The sequence below is a fragment of the Stegodyphus dumicola genome, chromosome 11 (genome assembly GCF_044657685.1).
Source record: "Stegodyphus dumicola isolate Sdum_Otavi_A_Nest chromosome 11, ASM4465768v1".
In the NCBI taxonomy this organism is placed as follows: domain Eukaryota; kingdom Metazoa; phylum Arthropoda; class Arachnida; order Araneae; family Eresidae; genus Stegodyphus; species Stegodyphus dumicola.
This window is the reverse complement of record NC_140778.1, coordinates 42,383,489-42,403,360: the sequence shown is the minus strand read 5'-3', so window position 1 is coordinate 42,403,360 and position 19,872 is coordinate 42,383,489. Positions and strand designations below refer to the sequence as shown.

Sequence of the window (19,872 nt, the reverse complement as noted above, 5' to 3'; positions counted from 1 at the left end):
TGAGACAAGGAATGCTATATTATAAATGTCAACTTGCTTTTTACACTTAACAATATGATCGTTAAAAACATTCGCACATGTACAGGTTAAGTACGAATTAAGAAAGAACTTAAAAGAAATTTAGAAATCTATAAAAGGTAAGGAAAGTTTTATGTTACTATGAGATAATAGTGAAGCACTAAATATTTCAATCAGTGTTGTTTCATAATGCTATGAGTATACCTTTATTCGTTTGAAAAATGGCCCACCAGCGGTCGAGCGGTAAAATCGCTGAACACTGGTAGTTTCGACCTGAGTTCGATCTCAGGCAAACGGGTTGGCTTGATAAGCGTTTCGTGGTTTTTTTTCCCTTACCAGCTACCACGTACCATACGAGCCAGCTTTCCTAAGAAAGTGCTCTACGAACGCATTTTTCCTTTTAGGCACATAGTCCCAGTGTGTTTTGTCATAATCAACTAAACCAAATCATTTAAGAAATATATCAGTTGATCACTGCTCAGTGTACATCTGCTGTTTGCTTATAAAAACACTTTGTAATGAGGTTTCCACTATTTTGCTAATAATTCTGGAAGGCTCATAGAATCCGAAATTATGTTACACTAACATCCGAAATTATGTTACACTAGCTAACAGAGAACTTAAGTCTGCTTAATACAACAAAAATCTGCTTGACTTGCTTTCGTGTCTTTGGGAACCGTAAGTATATGCAGAAATAGATATTAAAATCTATCACGTATATTTGTAAGGATGTAAAGCATACTGTTTTGGTTCACGATAATGATAAATATGCATCATGTTACGACAGTTTTAAAAGATCACAAATAACTATACATATGCTAGACTTCTAACAAAATTTCTGTTACAATATTAATATGCATTTATTATTATATGAGTCGTAAAACGGCCTACCAGCGGCCGAGCGGTAACGTCGCTGAACACGGGTAGGTCGGTCCGAGGTTCGAATCCCGCGAACGGTCCGGCTACATGGGTGTTTTCGTGGTTTTCCCCAAGTGTAACGTGTATACGAGCCAGTTTCCCGTAGAAAGTCCTCGACGAAGGCATCTCCCCTTAGGCAGATAGCCATAGTGTGCCTTGCCATAATTAAATACATCCATACACGCATGAGTCGTAAAATTCAGTGTTCGTCATTCTTAGATTCTAGGTATATGACAAATTTTTTTTTTTTTTAAATTTCGTTTTGTTTTTAAAAATTAATTCACTTTATAGCTTTTCTTCAATTTATTATAAAGAAATAGGAGTTTAAATTTTGATTTATACATAATATGATGTAAATTCATCATTCATTAATAATATTTTATGTATAGCAGAAAAATTATCGTTAATGTTCCAAATTTTAATTTTTTTAATGATTTGTCTTACATTTGTTGTATATTTGTTGAATGCATAGCTAAATATTTCAATTATACACAATAAAGGTTATGCAGTAAACAATTCAGCTGGCATGATAGCTAACTGCGAAAGAAAAATTAGAGTCTTATTGCTCTTAACTCTTAGTACAAGCAGCCATTTTTAAATTGACGTTAAAATAAATTTATTCTATGGTCTATTAGAAAATAACTATACTGAAGCATTTATTGACGACTTCTAAGAGGTCGCTTTCTGAAAGAAACCTGTATTTTTGAGAACATAAACATACGTTGATATTGAACATCACTTTTTTAAGATGCCAGAGCAAATGCAAAGAGCCCCCAAAATCCTGTAAAAGCATAGACGGTCACGTTTTAAAAGGCTGACTACTTTTAATAAAGCTTGTATATTAATGTTCATTATACATTTCTCACATTTTTACTTTCTTTCAAAACAGCGATGCTGTGGTTCAAATGCTTTAGAACTATGTGAAACTAATAAAATGGGCCCTATGTTATAAAAACCTAATTATATTCAGATACACACCTTTTGAACATGTTTGAAATCTATTATACTAATCAGAATACTTTGTCTACAGAAAACATTGAATCAATATTAGAAATCAAAAGTTAAGTGAGATTAAAGTAGGAAGACCCATATCATCTAACCCATTTTAATTGAAGTAAACAGGTGCTTACTTTATCGTAAAGTGAACACCCGTTTTTCAAACAGCGAATGAAAAGAAAAAAAAGAGCCCACCAGAGCTTGAGCGGTAAAGTTCACTAATAGTTCGGTCCGAGGTTCAATTCCCCGCTAACGGCTAGCTGCACGGGCGTTTTCATTGTTATTCCCGTGTGTAACTTGCATATGAGTCAGTTTCCTTTAAAAAATCCTCCACGAAGGCCTCCCTCCCCGTAGGCAATAGCCCTAGTGTGCTTTGCTGTAACGGAATAAACCGAAACCGGAAAAAAAAGGGGGGGAATTCGTGGTGGAAGGCAGCTACGAAACGTCGTTTTAGAAGAATGGGCTACATAACCAAATTTCTCTCTATACTCTGGTAAACAGTACATTATTTGCTCTTCAAAAGCCTAAATTTAGCTAATGCTCGGCTTAGTTCTTAAATTGCAATTTTAGCTACAGCCCCCAAACAAGACGATGTCTGGTATTTTATTTCATTACTTAGTTATTCATCATTAATTTAAGAATTAATTAAATTTTCATTTGTCTTTAAATGTTTATTGAATTATAATAATAATCATTTAATATTCCAGTTACTATTTATTTTATTCTTGTAATAGCTATTTTATTTTTATTTATTTATTCATCTTTCCTGATGGCCTTCCATTGAGCTCCAGCACTTCTAATTTTAAAAATTAAGTCCTGACTACAACCAATGATTGCGAAAATAAAAGTCAAGTAACTTATTTAGTGATAATTAAATAAAATAAAAGCCAAAACTTTTATTTTCGCCTTACTTGGCTTTTATTATATATATGTGTGTGTGTGTGTACTTTACATTTAATTATAATTTATTTGATATATATATACATATTTACGTTTGGTAGTATTACCGATTGCAATAAAAAGGGAGGTGCACATCTAGATGTTATAACGGACCCATATACAAAATTTCAACGTTCTACAACTAATCGTTTTTGAGTTATGCGAATTGCATACATACATACCTACTTACACATCACGAAGAAAATGCCTTTCAAGTATCAACTTAGAGTCATAATCATTAGTCATAAGTATCAGCTTAGAGTAAATGGGATTACATTTAACAATAAGTTTTTTTTGAAAAAAAAAAGAGAGAGAGAGAGAGTCTTTCATTGTGTTCGTACGTACAGGCGTCAGCCCAAAAAATAATTCACGTGGATTCCGTAATCGTCAAAAACGGATATTTCCGTTAAAATATGATACCCAAAAGTTTTCTCGATTACAATAATTACTACCATTTTCTTTGATATAAGGAAGTAAAGAACCTATATTAACCTACATATTCTTATATAAACAATACCCTAAGTGCAGTATATAAATATTTCAAATCAATAAAATCTGACTATGGCACGCTCAAGGAAAAAAAAAAAAAAAAAAAAAAAGAAGAATCATCTAAATTTTCAAATTACAAACATAAATAGCAATAGTAAAAAGCAAGTACAAAATAACGCTTCACGCTATCAAAATTGCTCATTTTCTTAAATATCAACAACTAAATAGTATTTCAACTAAAACACATAATGTAAACAAGAGTTTGCCCTATGCCCCAAAAAAATTCAAAATTATCTATGAAAAATATGAGTGCATTGTGACGCAACCGTATCATTCGTATTCGAACAGAAACCGGGGTGATACTAAATTTCAACTTGGCAGGAAATTTTGATTGGTTGGCTTTGGTGACGTCATTTTGACGTATTTAAACTCCGCCTCTCATGTGGTTTACAATCAACTTTCGATTTGGTAGTGCTGGCATGAGGTGTTGCTGTTGATTAAAGAAATTGTTTTTTCTGTCTACGGCGTTGCTTTTCCTGCGATTTTGTGAAGTAAGGGAAAACGACATTGCTCTCACTACTGAAGCTGATCCTGAGTTGCTGTCGTCTCTTCTTGATGTTCACATAAGTATGTTTTCTTTATTCTTTTCGCCATTAGGTTAAAAGTTAGGATTCATGCATATCATGGACAAGGAGGCGATTGAAAACCATATCAAATCTGTGTGTGATCACAGAAATCTGGAAGTTACCTGCGAAAACTTAGAAAAACTTAAGCAACTTATGCTTTCTGAGTTTCATGCTTATCAAAATTCATTTAATCCAAAAAATGCGACTGAAGTTCACTTAGCCCACGTCAATGCTATGGAAAAGGATATACAAATCTTAGAATTATACATTAATGAAATGAAACAAAAAGAAACCCTAAATAATCCAACAGAGGAAACAAATCAATCTGATATTACTGCTAGTCAAAAATCTAGAATCAAAAAGAAAACCACAATAGATAAAGAAGGATACATAACCCCTAGAAAAACTCATAAAAGAACTCTATCAAATTCCGAAATTGAAGAACCAGCTCAAAAAAATAAATTCGAAGAACTAAACCCTGAAGACAATATGGAAGCAGAGGAAGGTGAATTTATTACACCCAACAAAAAAGCAGGACACATTCCCCCTATAGTCTTAGCAGACTTCACGGGGGATTGGGATAAGATTAAAGAAGATTTTGAAGAGCAATTAAATATAAAAAAATATCGTGGAAACCTAAGTGGAGGTACACTGACCATAAGAGTTTATGACTCAGACCACTACCGCACAGTTACTGAATACCTAACTAAACTACTTATTCCTTTTCATACTTATAAACTCAACAGTGAAAAGCCTATCAAGGCAATAATTAAAAAACTTCCAAAAACAGCTAATATGGAACTAATCAAAAACGAGATTGCCCAAGAAGGTATCCCAATTCAAAAAATTCGACAAGTAATTCACACTATTGAAGGAAAGAAAGTTCATCTTCCTGTTTTTATAGCAGAATGTACTAGAAATAAAGAAGGTAAAAGAATATATGAACTAAAGAAACTCAGAGGTCTGGATGTCTTCATCGAGCCTTTTAAAGCTCGCCCTGGACCCGTGCAGTGCCATAAGTGCCAAAGGTACGGGCACACACGGGACAAATGTCACTATAAACCTCGCTGTTTAAAATGTGCAGAGCCTCATGAAACATTTACTTGTAATCAAACAAAAAATGACAACAAACTCCCTGTCTGTGCCCTCTGTGGGCAAAATCACGTTTCTTCCTTCAAAGGTTGCAGTAAACATCCTTATAATGTTCAGAAGCAAATCGAAGAATCTAAAGCTTTCAAAGAAGAAAAGAAAAAAGAACAATTCAAATTTAACAAAAAGGATTTTCCTTCACTCCCTGAGAACAAACCAAAAAATGCATGGAATACTTCCAAGGAAAATGAAAACACTATTAAAACAGAAGACTCAAACTCAAACCCACTTGGCTTTTTTGACTGGATAAAAATCCAATTCACTCAAGTTAAAGAATTCTTCCAAAAATTTAAAATAGCAAAAACAATATTAGACAAACTAGAGGTCGGTATGGTGGCCTTCGAATATTTCTCAAATCTAAACTATGAATTTTAATCAAACTCATAGTCAAATAAATTTTATCTCAGCTACAAATAGCTTCTTAAAGATTTGTTACTATAATGCAAACGGCATCAGATACCAACAAGTGGAAATTTCAAATTTTCTTACTAGACATAACATTGATGTTATGCTAGTAAATGAAACCCATCTCCGCTCTTGCGACAAATTTAAAATACAAGGCTACTGCATCTACAGAAAAGACAGAAGACATAATAGAGGGGGAGGAAACGCAATTCTCATTAAAAACCATATCAAAACAGCCAAATACGATTTAAATCCCGCTTGTACTATAGAAAATGCTGCAGTACTTATCTATAGTGGTTTTAGAGAACCTTTTCTTTTTATCTCCGTCTACAATCCCCCCTCCAGCACTCTTGATCTCACTAATCTGAAACTACTTACTGAAAATAACTACCCCACCTTAATAGCAGGTGATTTAAATGCTAAACATTCCTCTTGGAACTGTAGAGTCACAAATAGAAATGGAGAAAATTTAAGCAACTTCATCCACAATAGTAACATCAATCTCATTGCTCCCAATCACCCAACGCACTATACGCACAACGGACTAGGGGATATTTTAGATATAGTTTTGATGAAAAACCTTCCTAATATTCCTAATCTTGATGTTCTCCCAGAACTTTCGTCTGACCATCTCCCTATAGTCTTCAACTTCTATGGATTTTATCCCCCTCTCCCTAAAGCTCATACAAAAGTTAATTGGTATATGGTTACCGAACAGCTAAATTCTGTTAACAGCAGAGCCACACTTCGTTATGACTGCGATATTGAGCTGGAAATCACCAGATTAAACTCCAAAATTCAAAACGCTATCAATAATGCTACCTATGCAGTCAAGAATAAAAATTCCTATGACATCCCAGAAGAAATTAAATCCCTTATACAAGATAGAAATAGACTTAGAAAAAGATGGCATATTACTCACAATCCTACTGAAAAACGTCATATTAATTATTTAAACAGAAAAATAAAAGAAGACATCGCCACCCATCGATCAAATTCGTGGGATAATTTCCTAGAAAACATGGATCTTTACCCAAACTCTGTTTGGAAAGTAGCTAAATCACTCAGAAATCTTTCACCCAATCAAATTCACCCCCTGTATCACATGGGCAAAATTCACCACTCCGAAGACTCCATAGCTGAAATTCATGCAAAAGAATTAGAAAACATTTTTAAACAACATGAAAATAAAAATTCTGATCACGAAAAAGATATTAATTACTCTGTCAATAGCATCCTCAACAGTCCCAGCATTAATTTTTTTATGCCTGCATCTCCAAACGAAGTTCAGCAAATTATTAAAAAATTAAAGAAGCGCAAAGCTAAAGGATATGACATGATTTCTAATGAAGCGTTGCAAGCTTTACCTAGAAGATGCATAGTCTTAATTACAAATATTTTTAATGCTTGTATTAGACTCAGCTACTTTCCATCGCAGTGGAAAAATTCGATCATTGTTACGATCCCGAAACCAGGAAAAGATCCAAAGCTAGCAAAAAATTACAGACCCATCAGTCTTCTGCCAGCGCTTGGAAAAGTTTTCGAACGAGTACTTAGTGCTCGGCTCACCAATCATCTAGAACGCCTTAATCTAATAGACAAGCATCAATTTGGATTCCGCAAAGGCCACAATACCACACATCAAATATTAAATTTAGTTGAATTTATTGCCCAAGAATTTACAAAAAAGAACAGAGTAGCGGCATGCTTCCTCGATTTCGAAAAAGCTTTCGATCGAGTGTGGCATGCTGGCTTACTTCATAAGCTATCTAACTTCCTTTTACCAAACAGCTTTATTAAGCTTATGCATTCTTATTTTAAACATCGTACTTTTCAAGTGCGCTGTGGTGAAGCAATCTCTTCAAAAAAAGTGATTTACAGTGGAGTAGCTCAAGGCAGTGTTTTAGGACCGAAGCTTTTTACAATATTCATAAATGATATGCCTCTACCTTTTCATTCTAATATACTCAAATATGCCGACGACACAGTCATCCTCACCAGTTCACGAAGTCCAAATAATGCTTTAGAGAAACTTCAGCTCCAAGTCAACATTATTAACAAATTTTGTCAAGACTGGAAAATCAAACTAAATACTGATAAATGCTGCGTAGTTCTCTTTCGCAGATACAGAAAAAATATCCCAGTGAATATAAATATCCGACTCAATAACCAAGATATTCCTGTTGCCAACTCCTATAAATATTTAGGTGTCTATATTGACAAAACCCTAAATTTCAAAGATCATATTCAGTATGTTACAAATAAGGCTAACGCTGCTTTCATTGCTCTCTACTCATTAATTGGAAGAAACTCTAAGTTAAACCTCCGTACCAAGAAAAATATCTACATCTCACTTATTCGACCAATAATCCTTTATGCAGTTCCAGCCTGGGCTACTGCCCGAAAAATAGACAGACAAAAATTAAATGTACTTCAAAACAAAATCTTACGTAGCATAGTGAACGCACCCTGGTTCGTGCGAAATTCTCAAATTCACAAAGACCTGGATATCAATCCAATTCACGACCAAATCCTAATTTCTGCACACAACTTCTTTGAAGATATGAGAAATTCTCCCTATGAAGCTATTAAATCGCTTACAGACTATGACCCTACTATTGAGAACGTAGTGAAAAGACCTCGAACGATCCACCACAATTCTAAGTGGTGGTAGTGTATATAATGTATTTAAAAAAAAATTACTATTCCTTTGCAGTTACTATTCAAGAAAGATGAACTTTGCAAAATTAGGACTTTATTTTTCATCGATGAATTCTTCGTTTTACTACTTATTTAACCAAGATTTTTACTTTTTATTTTTACTATTTCGTATCGTGTGTTTTAAAATCAAAGTTCGTGGTAACACCAAGTGCTTACTCTCACTCATTAGCCCTAGACCTCATTTTCGCCTTTTACAGTTTCCTATTCATTTGATGATTATATCGCAAGTTTAGAAGATTTTCAAGTGTTTCAAAAGACATTAGACTCTTAATTCACAAATAGATGTTGCTTTTACTATGTTCGAACTTTATTTATTGCCAAAAACTACAAAAACTTCATTTTTCGAACTCTGACTCCTTGACCAATCTAAATGCCGGACGCTGATCTCGTGTTCCTGCTCTTCTTGACTCACGCAGAAGCTTAGACCAAAGAAACTCTAGGGCAAAAGAAGGCAAGCTCTCGTAGACACAATGTAAACCAGTTGGCTCGCCCTCAGGCAAATTTCGAATCCAAGTCAGTATGCGGTGAAGCAAACACGCAGGGTGTAGTCGAGGCGGAAAATCGATCTTACTTTAAACGCTCGTGAAGCAGAAAGCGTAAATCTTTTATTTGATAATTGATAATTAGCTTTTACTGTTTTTTTTTTTTTTTTTTTTTTGAAAATTTTGCTTTGCAGTATATGATTTTTTATTTTACATCCACTTTTTTGTTTCATAATTATTCATATTAATACTTAAATATTTCATAAATGGTTACTATTAGTTTAATACTTCGTTTAATTACGGCTTTAAAATATGATTTAATTTTAAATGCCACGTAGTACGTATGTATGCAATTTAATAAATATAACGTTTGTTATTGCATATGACAGAATTACTGAGATATGGCAAAGCACACAAAGGCTAATGGCAGAAACTACAACAATAATATATCTTTTAGAAATCAAATTATTCTGAAATTTAAATACTTAGATCTCACACGGGTTATATTTCTGTAAATTAGTAATTTTCATAAAATAATAAACTCTGTAATACCCAATGTTTAGGAGCACATATTAGAGATTAAGAGATAATAGTTAAAAAATAACTTCTATATAATAACAAACAATCTATGTTAGTTCTTTAAGAAACATTCAATATCTGACTGAAAATTTTAGATTCAGTCAATATTGTTTTGGAAACAATCTGAATTTGTCACTTATGGCTACTAAAAACAGTTTTGAGAGAATGTGAAAATTTTGGGATTATTTTCCATATTAAATTCTTTGTTTGCTTTCCCCCCAAAAAAGGAGGGGGTGGCAAATTTGAAAAGAAAATATATTTTACAAAAAGAAAAGCAAACTAAATCATTCTGTACCAATGATAATAATGCATGATGTTAAAGCACCATTATTCAATGCTTACAGCAATGCTGCAAATTTTCATAAAAATGTCAATAAATATATCTTTTAACGTGCTGAATGCAGGAATCTTAAAACTGCACGTTTGTAAGAGTATGAGAAAAATCATCAACTGAGGCGTCTGAGCAGTATAATGCATTTCCATTCATCAAATCACAAATAAAAGCATCTACATGGAAAACAATATCTTAATATATTATCCATAACAAATGGCTTGGTATGCATTTTGTACTAAGATAATTTTCAAATGATTTGCATAACTAGTAAAAGAAGGAAATTTTTATTATAAAATCTCAAATAATGGAATCTTTTTGTATAGAATGAGATACTGTAGCAATAAATTTCCTATTATGCACTTCATAAAGTATTTCATATTGAAAGGAAAAGAAGTAAGATATGTGATAAGATTATTCTTTGTTTACCAATCCTAAAATGTAACTTAAAAACTATCTGAAAACCTCTGCATATTTTCATATTAGTTCAAAGACTTGCCTGTTCATCATGCTTTAGAATTTGTGAGAAATACTGCTTAAGATAATTCAAACTTTATAAGGTAATAAGCAAATGGTTATTTATAATTTATTCAGTGATTAATTTAGCAGTTTTAAAAGAACACATGAAGAGGTGTAACAATAATTAAAATACTACATTTCCAAAGAAGACATACAAATATTACTTTCAAATCACTGCATAGTAGGTGCCACTTAATGTGATCATGTTTTTTCATATCTATTTTCATAATATTAGCAGAATAATAACATTAATTTTAAAAAAGCACTTCAGAATGGAAATGGAATTTAACTAATTTAATTAAAAAATATCAAGAACACAAGTATTTTCACAGCATTTTAATTAGAAAATGCAAAAATGTGTTTGTGAACTGCTCATAATGTTCCTGGATATTATTTTACTGCTTCTGTACACGTAATCTTAAAATTAAAAATGCATCCTTTGTTTGAAGACTGCCAGTGTAAAATTAAGCAAAAATGCAACCATTATTTGCCATCAGTGTTTACAGGATTTTTTTTGGGGGGGGGAGTGGCTTCTGAAAAAGAAAGGACTTATGTGTGATGTTCTTAAAATCAATAGAGTTCCTAATAGGATACGTCAAACTAAAGTTGTTTTTTTAAACCCGATTTTAAATAAATGACTAAAGTTGAAATCAAGGTGTTTGGAAACCTAATCTCACACTTCGCAACATTTCTGTGTCACCTGACAATTTTTTAAAATCTATTTTAATCTAATTTGGCAATGTTAAATTTTAAAAATCCTTCATCAAATGTTAATGCAATGTTAATGTTAAATTTTAAAAATTCAAATCAATTGTATGAATCTGGACATATTAACTAAATTGTTGACCACAATAAACAATATTAACTGAATTGTTGATCACAATAAACAAAGTATTTTCCAAGTTTTCATATACAAATGAGTGAGACTTCACCACATCCAATTAATAACATTAATATCCAATTAATAACATTAACCATGACCACAATAAGCAGCGTCTACTGTATTCTTTTAAGTTACATAATGCACTTTTTTATCTCTCTATACTTTGTATATAGCTATAAATTACATGTCTAAATACGTTGAAAAAAAAACTTGAGAAGAAAATACAAAGCAGGATGCAATGTTAGCAAATACAGCATTCAGAATTTTTTTCACATGTAAATTAAAAAAAAAAAAAAAAAACATTGTTATTGTCAAAATTTATTAGCATAACACAGCTCAATGCATAGTGGAACCTCAGGTTACAAATATGTTTCACGATGAACAAATTTCCTAACCAAAAAAAAAAAGAACCGTCTCGAAAGACAAACATACAAGCTATCAATAAATGAATTTCCTACATGTTTTGAGGTCACTTCTAACAAAAATGAGCAGTTTTAATATTCTCTATTATTCAATTTTCATGGACAAAGCCTTGTAATACATAAATAATGAAACAATGAATTCAATCTGGAAGAAATTATTACCAGAGATTTTAAAGAAGTTGACAGTTAAGGACTTTTCTGTTTCTATATAATGCCTAAATCCTTTGACGCGCTGTGGTCGTGCCCTGAAACCACCAATTTTCGAATTTTTTTTTTTTTCCTTCTTTCCGAAATTTTTGAATGAAAATTGATTGATTACTGATCTTTTTACCAGAGAGTTTTATCTGACCTCAACACACTTGCTCCCCAAGCTAGTATTGTGATTTTATAAATTATTTCCTGTGGTTTAAATTTAATGTAAATATACTTTGCTATAATAAAAATTGAAATCGCTTAAAGTTTTATTTAAATTAAAAATATTTTCTGAATATTTTGGGATGAAATATGAATAAAATAAGTATGAATGGGAAACGAATGATCCGTACCAAAGCCAAAAAGACCAAGCCCTCCCCATTAACATAAAAAACCACAAATGTCATCTGATGAAAAGAAACTAAATAACACTGGATATACCAGTGAAATTTAGATCCAGGCAGTGTATATTTTGTAGCACAAGGAAGAAACTTCATAGAAGATACATGTGTGAAACGTGGAATGTGAGTCTATGCATGTACCAAAAAGACAAAACATGCTTTGAACAGTGTCACAAAATTTTTTTATCTTTGAAATTTAAAAACAAAAACACTGATTATTTTTTTAATCCTTATTTTACTGAGTTTTTTTACCCATTTAGCCAAACGTCCTTATTATGTAGGTACTTATATTTTCACTGCTACAGAAAAATTACATAAATGTTAATTTTTTTAATTTTTCTGACGATTTACCTTGTAAAATAATGTTAAAAAATTATATATAATGCAATTCTTACATACATTTTTTTTTTTTTAAATTCGTAATTTTCTATTAATTCAGGATATTTGTTAAGTTTGCGGGAGTATAATGGAAAAGTAACCCTTTTTTCTATCAGCAAGATTTATTTCTATTTCATTTTAAAGATTAATAACAATATTTCTTCCCTTTTCATTTCTCATTATCTTGTAATTATATCACCAACTCTTTTTTATACATGTATATTTCTCTACTACTGAACTAGTTTCTTTCTAGTTTAGATTTAATGATATGCACTGGTTTTTCAATTGTAAACTGGTGCAAATGTTACCAATGCAAAAGTTTAAAATCTGCAGTCATCTGAGGCGAAGGAATGAATCAATAATATATTTTACAGAAGTTCGTAAAGGAGAATTAGGTTTGGTTTACAAAGATTTCAGATGACCTCTAGGAACAAACTATATTCGTTAACTGAGGTTAGAGACAATTTAGATACTGAAGTTACATTTGAAGATACACACATAAATCCAAATTTCATATATATACATAAATAGAAATTTCATATATATACAGAGAGAGAGAGAATTAAATTATATGAACTTTTGTAAAATTCAACAAATTACATTACATTACAAAAACATTAAAATCCAACAAATAGTAATATAGCAAAAATACAAAATCAAAAACTTCTCACACATACTCCTTACATTAATATATTTTTCTTACAAATAATACATATAATATATACAAATAAGACTTTTTAGTGTAATTTAATAATTTTTTTCTTTCCTCTACGTCTGTTTTTCAAGCAGTTATTTATACTTTTCAGCTTATAATATATCATAAGCTGAGCATATGAACTGACAATATATTCCTACATTTTTACTGCATGATAATGGCATGTAAGCCATTCATGATCAATTAGTTTCAGTTGGGATATAATTTTGGATTTCACATCTTTTTGGCTACATATTTTATCAAACAAAGTTACAAATTTTTCACCCATCTCACAAACAGTAAATGTAAACTGTTGTGAGGGGTAACACAATCCATTTTTCACTACATCAAATTCTTTAAAATACAAAAAGTAAGTGTGTTCACCCAAAGATTTATCAACAAGAAGAATATTCTTACATAAAGTGCAAGGAAATTGCTTCAATGCCCTTCCAGCAATATATCCAGCAACATAAGCTGCTGAATTTTGTGAAAATACATCATATGATGTACTTGCAATACAAGCACTAGTATCAGAATTTTCATTTGCTACCAATAAGGGATCATCAAAGTCAATTTTCATATCATTTACATCACTGCCATTTCCAGGCTCAGTGTTATCGATAACTGTCAGCAACTCTGTAGGTATCAAAACTGTATCGTTATCAGGTTCACAGTTTGATAGCTTACTTGTGCTTATGATATTCTGTGCCATTAGTATTCTCATCCTCTGTTGAAAATCATATGCAGTTGGATGGTCATTATTTCCACATCTGCGTCTAACAACAGAGAAAAAATTTTCCAAGGCATCTTGGGTGAAACGACACATTAATACAAATGGTACATCTTCCAATAGAACTGGAATTAACTGCTGAACTGCTGATAGTGTTAATTTCCAGCCAAATATACTTGGGAAAGATATTTTTTTTTTCTGTTTGAAACTCAATGCCTTTGATGAAATCCATCTTTTCCTTCCAGGTTTTTAAGTGAATCGATGACTTGGTAACTCCTGCAAGAAAAGGATTAGAGTGCTTAAGTGTTCTACTGTTCAAACTGTCAAATAAAATATTTATATTTGAACAGAAATCTGCTGTAAGACTAGCCGATGCGGGTAAGCCATTTAGTGCACTAAGGTAACACAGGCTTGAAGCCACAGAATGACTGAAGACCTGAGCTGCTAATTTTACACTCATAGCACTAAGGTAATCCACATTTACATGGCGGTCTGTTAATTTCGGAACACATCTGTGAGGCATTTTACGATCAAATTCCCACAAAGATACGATATGGTTCCAACTAGCAATTTTGCCACCCTGAAATTTAACATCATACTTTCTAAAATTATTTCGCAAGCACTTCAAAAGGTGAGGCACATCAAAAAGTGTGAATACCTTTTTGTCTTGACATATAATATATGGTCTTTCTTCTGTGACTTTCATAAATTTTTTGTAACAAACTACATTGTTTGCACCACCATCACAAACAACAGCCACAGGTATCAAACCACAATCAAATAATTTTTATAGGGCTTCCATGACCAAAGTACACAGCATAAAACCTGGAGTAGTGTGAGAAGAAAAAAAATAGCCAATGACTTGTTTCCACTTTTTACACAGCCCACGGACCATAAAAACAAGACCATGAGTTGCATATTCGGGAAACGTTTTTAGTTCAGTGTAGGAACCATAGTTTTCAAATCCAACAATGTAATCACTTTTCTTATCATAAGATAAGCTTTGCTTTAAAGTGATTTCATCGAAGGATAAGATGCAATACCTGTCATGGATTTTCAGTTTGCTAGCAACTAATTTTATGGCATTGAGCACAGCAACTGAAAATCCAGGTTCCATTTTTATACCAGATACAGCTTTCAATAATGTAGGCTTGCTGGGCAAATGCAAAAAAGCCTTCAGTGTATTATATGATGTTGGACTACTAAGATAGATCTGAAGGCACAAATTTTTATCCATCAGTGACCATCTTCGTCCATATTTTGACACATTTGATGCTTTTATTTGTGATTTTATAAAAGTGAAAACGACAGAAGTAACTAATGAGCTAATCAGCTGGAGTGCCTTTTCGACTCCAGCTTTGTTTGCTTTCCTTTTTGCTGAATGTTTTCGCTTTAAATAAGCCAGCTTATGACTTAACTGCCTTATTTTTAAAGATTTTGGTGTTAAATTTTTGTTGCATTTTAATCTTTTTGGCGTCTCGGTAATATTATTTAGTTCTATGGAGTGCTGGTGTGAACCAAGTTCTAGAGAGCCAGAATCTGTTTGTGAAGTGCCAGAATCTGTTTGTGCCAAAGGACTTGAATTATCATCGATATTGATTGCATGCTGCTGCAATTTCGAGCACAACTTCATAGACAGCTGATGAACATTTACAACTCTGTCATTTCTGGACATCTCATCAGCTAGGAAGGAAAAAGAAAATTTATATATATATATATATATATATATATACAACAAGACTAATGCATAATAATTCATAATATAATCATTATCAATTAATTATTTTATGAATATTTCATCTCTAAACAAATAAATATTTAACTAACCTTTAACACGGTTTGACATTTAGTTTTAAGAAAAGAAGTTTTGGTTAATCTTCGGATTATGGTAACTTGGCGATTTTTTGGCGACCAACCCTGCTACAGCAACCTGCTAGTTGTTTTTTTTTGGACGCCATTTTGTTTTGACAAAGTAAAGGCATTTTTTTTTTTTTTTTTTTTTTTTTTTTTTTTTTTTTTTACTACTCAACATTTTTTTTCCAACAATTTGCTAGCCGAATTACACTTATGCTAGAACTTTTATGGAACAAAAGTGCTTAATCATGACGAAGATTAGGTGCGAAATTGGGAGAAAGTGCAGAATCGCCCACTGCTTGCAGCGTTAAGAATTGCACATACACGGTATCATCCATGTATACGTCGATCTATTTTGACTTAAAAAAACATCCCAGAATTGCACAAAAATGGCATTGTGCACACTCTTGACTTTATCCATGTACACTGCTAAAGTCCTAGCTAGTAAACTTTATCGCCTTACAAAATGTCGCCAAACTACCAGTTACCATATTCCAAAGATTAGCCGAAGTTTTAATTTTATTTTTAATTATCGTTAATTTCATTTATCCTGAGTTTGTAAATCTGATTCAAAGCCTAAAATTATACTTTGCGTAAATATATTCTGCTATATCATATTCTAAGAACATTCTGCTATATCCATAAAGGATTTACTAAGGAAAATTTAATGGATTTTAAAAAAGGGTTACTTTACATTCTCTCATACCAAAATTGACTATGTAAGAAACAGCAGAAGAGTCCTTTCATAATAAATAAATTATATTATTTATGTAAACAAATGAAATTTCTGTGGGAAATTAAACTAAATTATCATTCAGAAAAAGATTTATCACTCTTTTTAAAGACAGCAGACTACTCTCTTTCTAAGATAACATAGTAAGTTGTTGATCAGTACAATATATAAGAGGTTAAATTTTTAAAAATTTTTGAAATATATAAACTTGAAATTAATGCATACCTGTTTCACCAAATTTTGTTGATTTAGCACTCGAATGCAAAAAATGCTTCTTAGTTGTGGAATATGCATTGTCTTCAAAATGTGCGGAACAAAGACGACTTCGATATAAAAGAGAAGGTGGCTTCTTTAATATTTCCTTGTCACGTCCAATGAAGTAAATTCTACATGCTTCAAGCCATTGTGCTGATCTATAAAAGTTAAAACAACATGAAATTTACACCTACTTTACACAGGGAACACTAGTTTTAAGCATTCATTTAAAATGTAACTTATCACTGTGCAAAACAAATACATATTTTAGTTTTTCCAGAAATTTGACATGTAGATAACATTTAAGTACTAATTTATGTACAAAAAATTTAATATTTATGCATTTTACTCAAACTAATGTTAAATTTTTAAGCATTCTGCTTATGAAAAAATTCATTTTAGCTGATGCATATATTCAACTAATGCTTCTACGATTTTGTAATATTTACATAAATATTTTATTACTATTGTATATATAATTAGGCTAAACAGATAAGGCAATATTGAATATCACACAAAGTATGTTAATGAATATAACGTTTTCATTTGAAAAGGAATAATTTTTTTAAATAACAGAAAGTTAAAAAAATTTCTTCATCTGTCATACTGTACTTATTTTCATGCATTTTAAATACTTATAACTTAAAATAAAAATAAAATTTTTACCTCTCTGGATTTTTAGGAAATCGAAAGAATTTTCTTTCAGGAAAATACCAAGAATTGGCATTACACACCACACAATGCACATAAGCCTTTGGTGAAGGATCATTTAACCTAAATGAATTATTATTATAAAGATTTAAATCACATCAGTACAGAATATAAAAAAATTGAATATAAAAATAAAATATGGATATTTAATAATTAATTTACAGAATACATTTAAGTTGCAAGGTTGAAATAAAATAAAAGAGCCAATGAATATCATGACACCAGAATTATGCAGCTAATTTACTTTAATAATTTTATTTTTAAAACTGGAAAAATTATTAAAAAATTAATTTAAAAAATAATTAAAAATTGGGATAATATTGCAGTTCTTAGTAGCAAAAAATTGATATCTGTGAATAGTTTATTATAAAGATTCTTTGATTATAAATAATGATATAAATAATTAATTAGAAAATATCATGAACTAAAAAATTGATACCTGGTTAAACGAAAATAGAAGAAGTTGCAATATACATTACATATAACTGCAGAAAAGATCGGATATGAAGAACTGAAATAATGTTCATTAGCAATCATAGTAAATCATCCATGATTGCTTGATTTTATCCTCGCAATTATATACAAATATACTAATTTTGCGTAAGAAGCTTTGATAGAGATTTTTCGAAATACTTCTGATTTCTTTAACAGTAGGAATTATAATTTTTCAATAAAATGTTCCAATGAAACTTTTGCCAACTTAATTAATAATCGTTCATTACATATGATATTTGATTACCATCCCATGTTATGGAATGGATTTGAACATAACTCTGGTAATTAAAAAATAATTCTACTATGAAAAGGTATAAGAGTAAGGTAAAGGTAAAGGTATTTTTACGTACCTTTCACACGCAGGATCACTAGAGCGTGATTCATTATTTTTTTCCATTTCCAAATGTTCAAAATTGCTGAAATCCTCGTGCTTAGCGTTCAATATGGCGCGCTATGACGACACCACCGAGACTTAAGAAGGCCGTATCACTGAAGAGTGACGTCACGGCAAGGAGACCCCATACCTTCGAGCTACTGAGAGCTCGTGAACATATCAGTCAAAGGTCAAGGCTACGAGTCGCAAGAGGTTTCCTCATCGTGACGTAAGATGACGTAGCGAGGGGAGTGATACGGCCTTCTAAGTCTCGGTGGTGTCGCAATGACCCGCTGCGACTGGCAGGAGCATTAGACGACCGGTGCTGCCTGGTGACTTATCCAGGTGGTGCGCGGCTCTACTGGAGGGCAATAGTGGAAGTTGAACCTTCACGACGTGTCCAAAGGTAGAGTCGACCTGTAATGAGATTAAGTTACTCGGAGCAGAGCAGCCGAAAAGCTATACGGTCACGTAATGTTAAAATTGTTAACACTAGATGAATTGTTCTAACGTAAAAGTGTACGAGAAATCTGGTGAGCAATAAAAAAGTAGTAATTTTTTGTAGAGACTACAAGTTTCGTTTCGCGGATGACTCGGTCTAACGACATATCACAGCTCTTTGTGTTGCCCTCTGCAGCTTAGCCGATGGTGTAAAATTGAAATTACAAGCGATAACCGCTTCGCCGACACAGCGTAATGCTAATAATTGTTAATAATGTAAAGTTATGTTCGGTCTGGTAACCCAACATAGCGGAGAGGCGTGGCTTATAGGATGATTAGGCTTGGTGGAAGTAAGCACAGGAATTAATTGTAGTTTAAATAACAAGCTTGAAAGACGGTACGAGACAACTGACGAATGTTCGAATTCCAATAATGAAAGTAAACATGCTTTAATTCCGAGTTTTATAAGTAGTGTGAAAGATTGAAAACTAAATGCGAGATGAATGTGATAGATGAAAACTACCAGTTTAAAAGGCAGCTGGTTCATAGTTGGAAACCCGTCAGGATCATGGACCTTATAAGAGATAGACTAACCCAGTGGGCGGGGCGCGCGTCACCGACATGTCGGCAAGAAACAGTAGGGACGATCTGGTTTACTTTAACACTGAAACCTATGGCGTTTATATCACATAACGCTTTTTAATTATTAAATGTGATACGTTGTATAGTGATGAGATTATGAAAGCCACAGTTTTTTCCAAATAGGATTTAATATATCTCATTAAAGCACTTTTTACTGCATTTCGCGCATTTTTTTCACGCGTAATTCTCGTACAAACATCTTTACTTTGGTAAAACACTAAAAACTCTACGCACAAAATTTATGAGCTTAATTTTGCTTAAAAATAAAGTAAAATTAAATGAGATTGATGGTACGCGATGCTTTGAAATAAATAAGGTAAAATTAAACAAGATCTTATCATTTTTTTTTTTTTTTTTAATTTAATGAGCATTTTCAGGCAGTGATTTTCCAAACTATAACATTACAAAACGATCATATTTATTTGATTATATGATCATTAAATTATTAACATTAAAGTGGATTATTTATTTTAATAATTCATAAAATTCGAAGCAT

General features: G+C 31.9%; 2 protein-coding genes across 3 annotated transcripts; both read right to left on the bottom strand.

Moving 5' to 3' along the window:
- Positions 1 to 13,296: 13,296 nt before the first annotated feature.
- On the bottom strand, positions 13,297 to 18,381 carry LOC146993903 (uncharacterized). Of its 2 annotated transcripts, none has more exons than XM_085826623.1 (3): positions 18,271 to 18,381; positions 17,381 to 17,488; positions 13,297 to 14,148 (listed from the first exon to the last, which is right to left on the bottom strand). In XM_085826623.1, exon 3 carries the CDS (start codon positions 13,966 to 13,968, stop codon positions 13,300 to 13,302), a length of 669 nt encoding a protein of 222 aa, XP_085682749.1. In that variant the 5' UTR covers positions 13,969 to 14,148; positions 17,381 to 17,488; positions 18,271 to 18,381; the 3' UTR covers positions 13,297 to 13,299. Both variants share the same exon structure in this region, with proteins under 2 accessions (XP_085682749.1, XP_085682750.1).
- Positions 14,660 to 15,551, bottom strand: LOC146993904 (uncharacterized). The gene has a single exon (XM_085826507.1). The coding sequence runs from the start codon at positions 15,545 to 15,547 to the stop codon at positions 14,660 to 14,662; it is 888 nt and encodes a 295-aa protein (XP_085682633.1). The 5' UTR covers positions 15,548 to 15,551.
- Positions 18,382 to 19,872: the final 1,491 nt, after the last annotated feature.

Bases quoted from the DNA above. Each gene is read 5' to 3' on its own strand.
- LOC146993903 (XM_085826623.1), bottom strand. From the start codon at position 13,968: ATGTGTCGTTTCACCCAAGATGCCTTGGAAAATTTTTTCTCTGTTGTT.
- LOC146993904 (XM_085826507.1), bottom strand. From the start codon at position 15,547: ATGTCCAGAAATGACAGAGTTGTAAATGTTCATCAGCTGTCTATGAAG.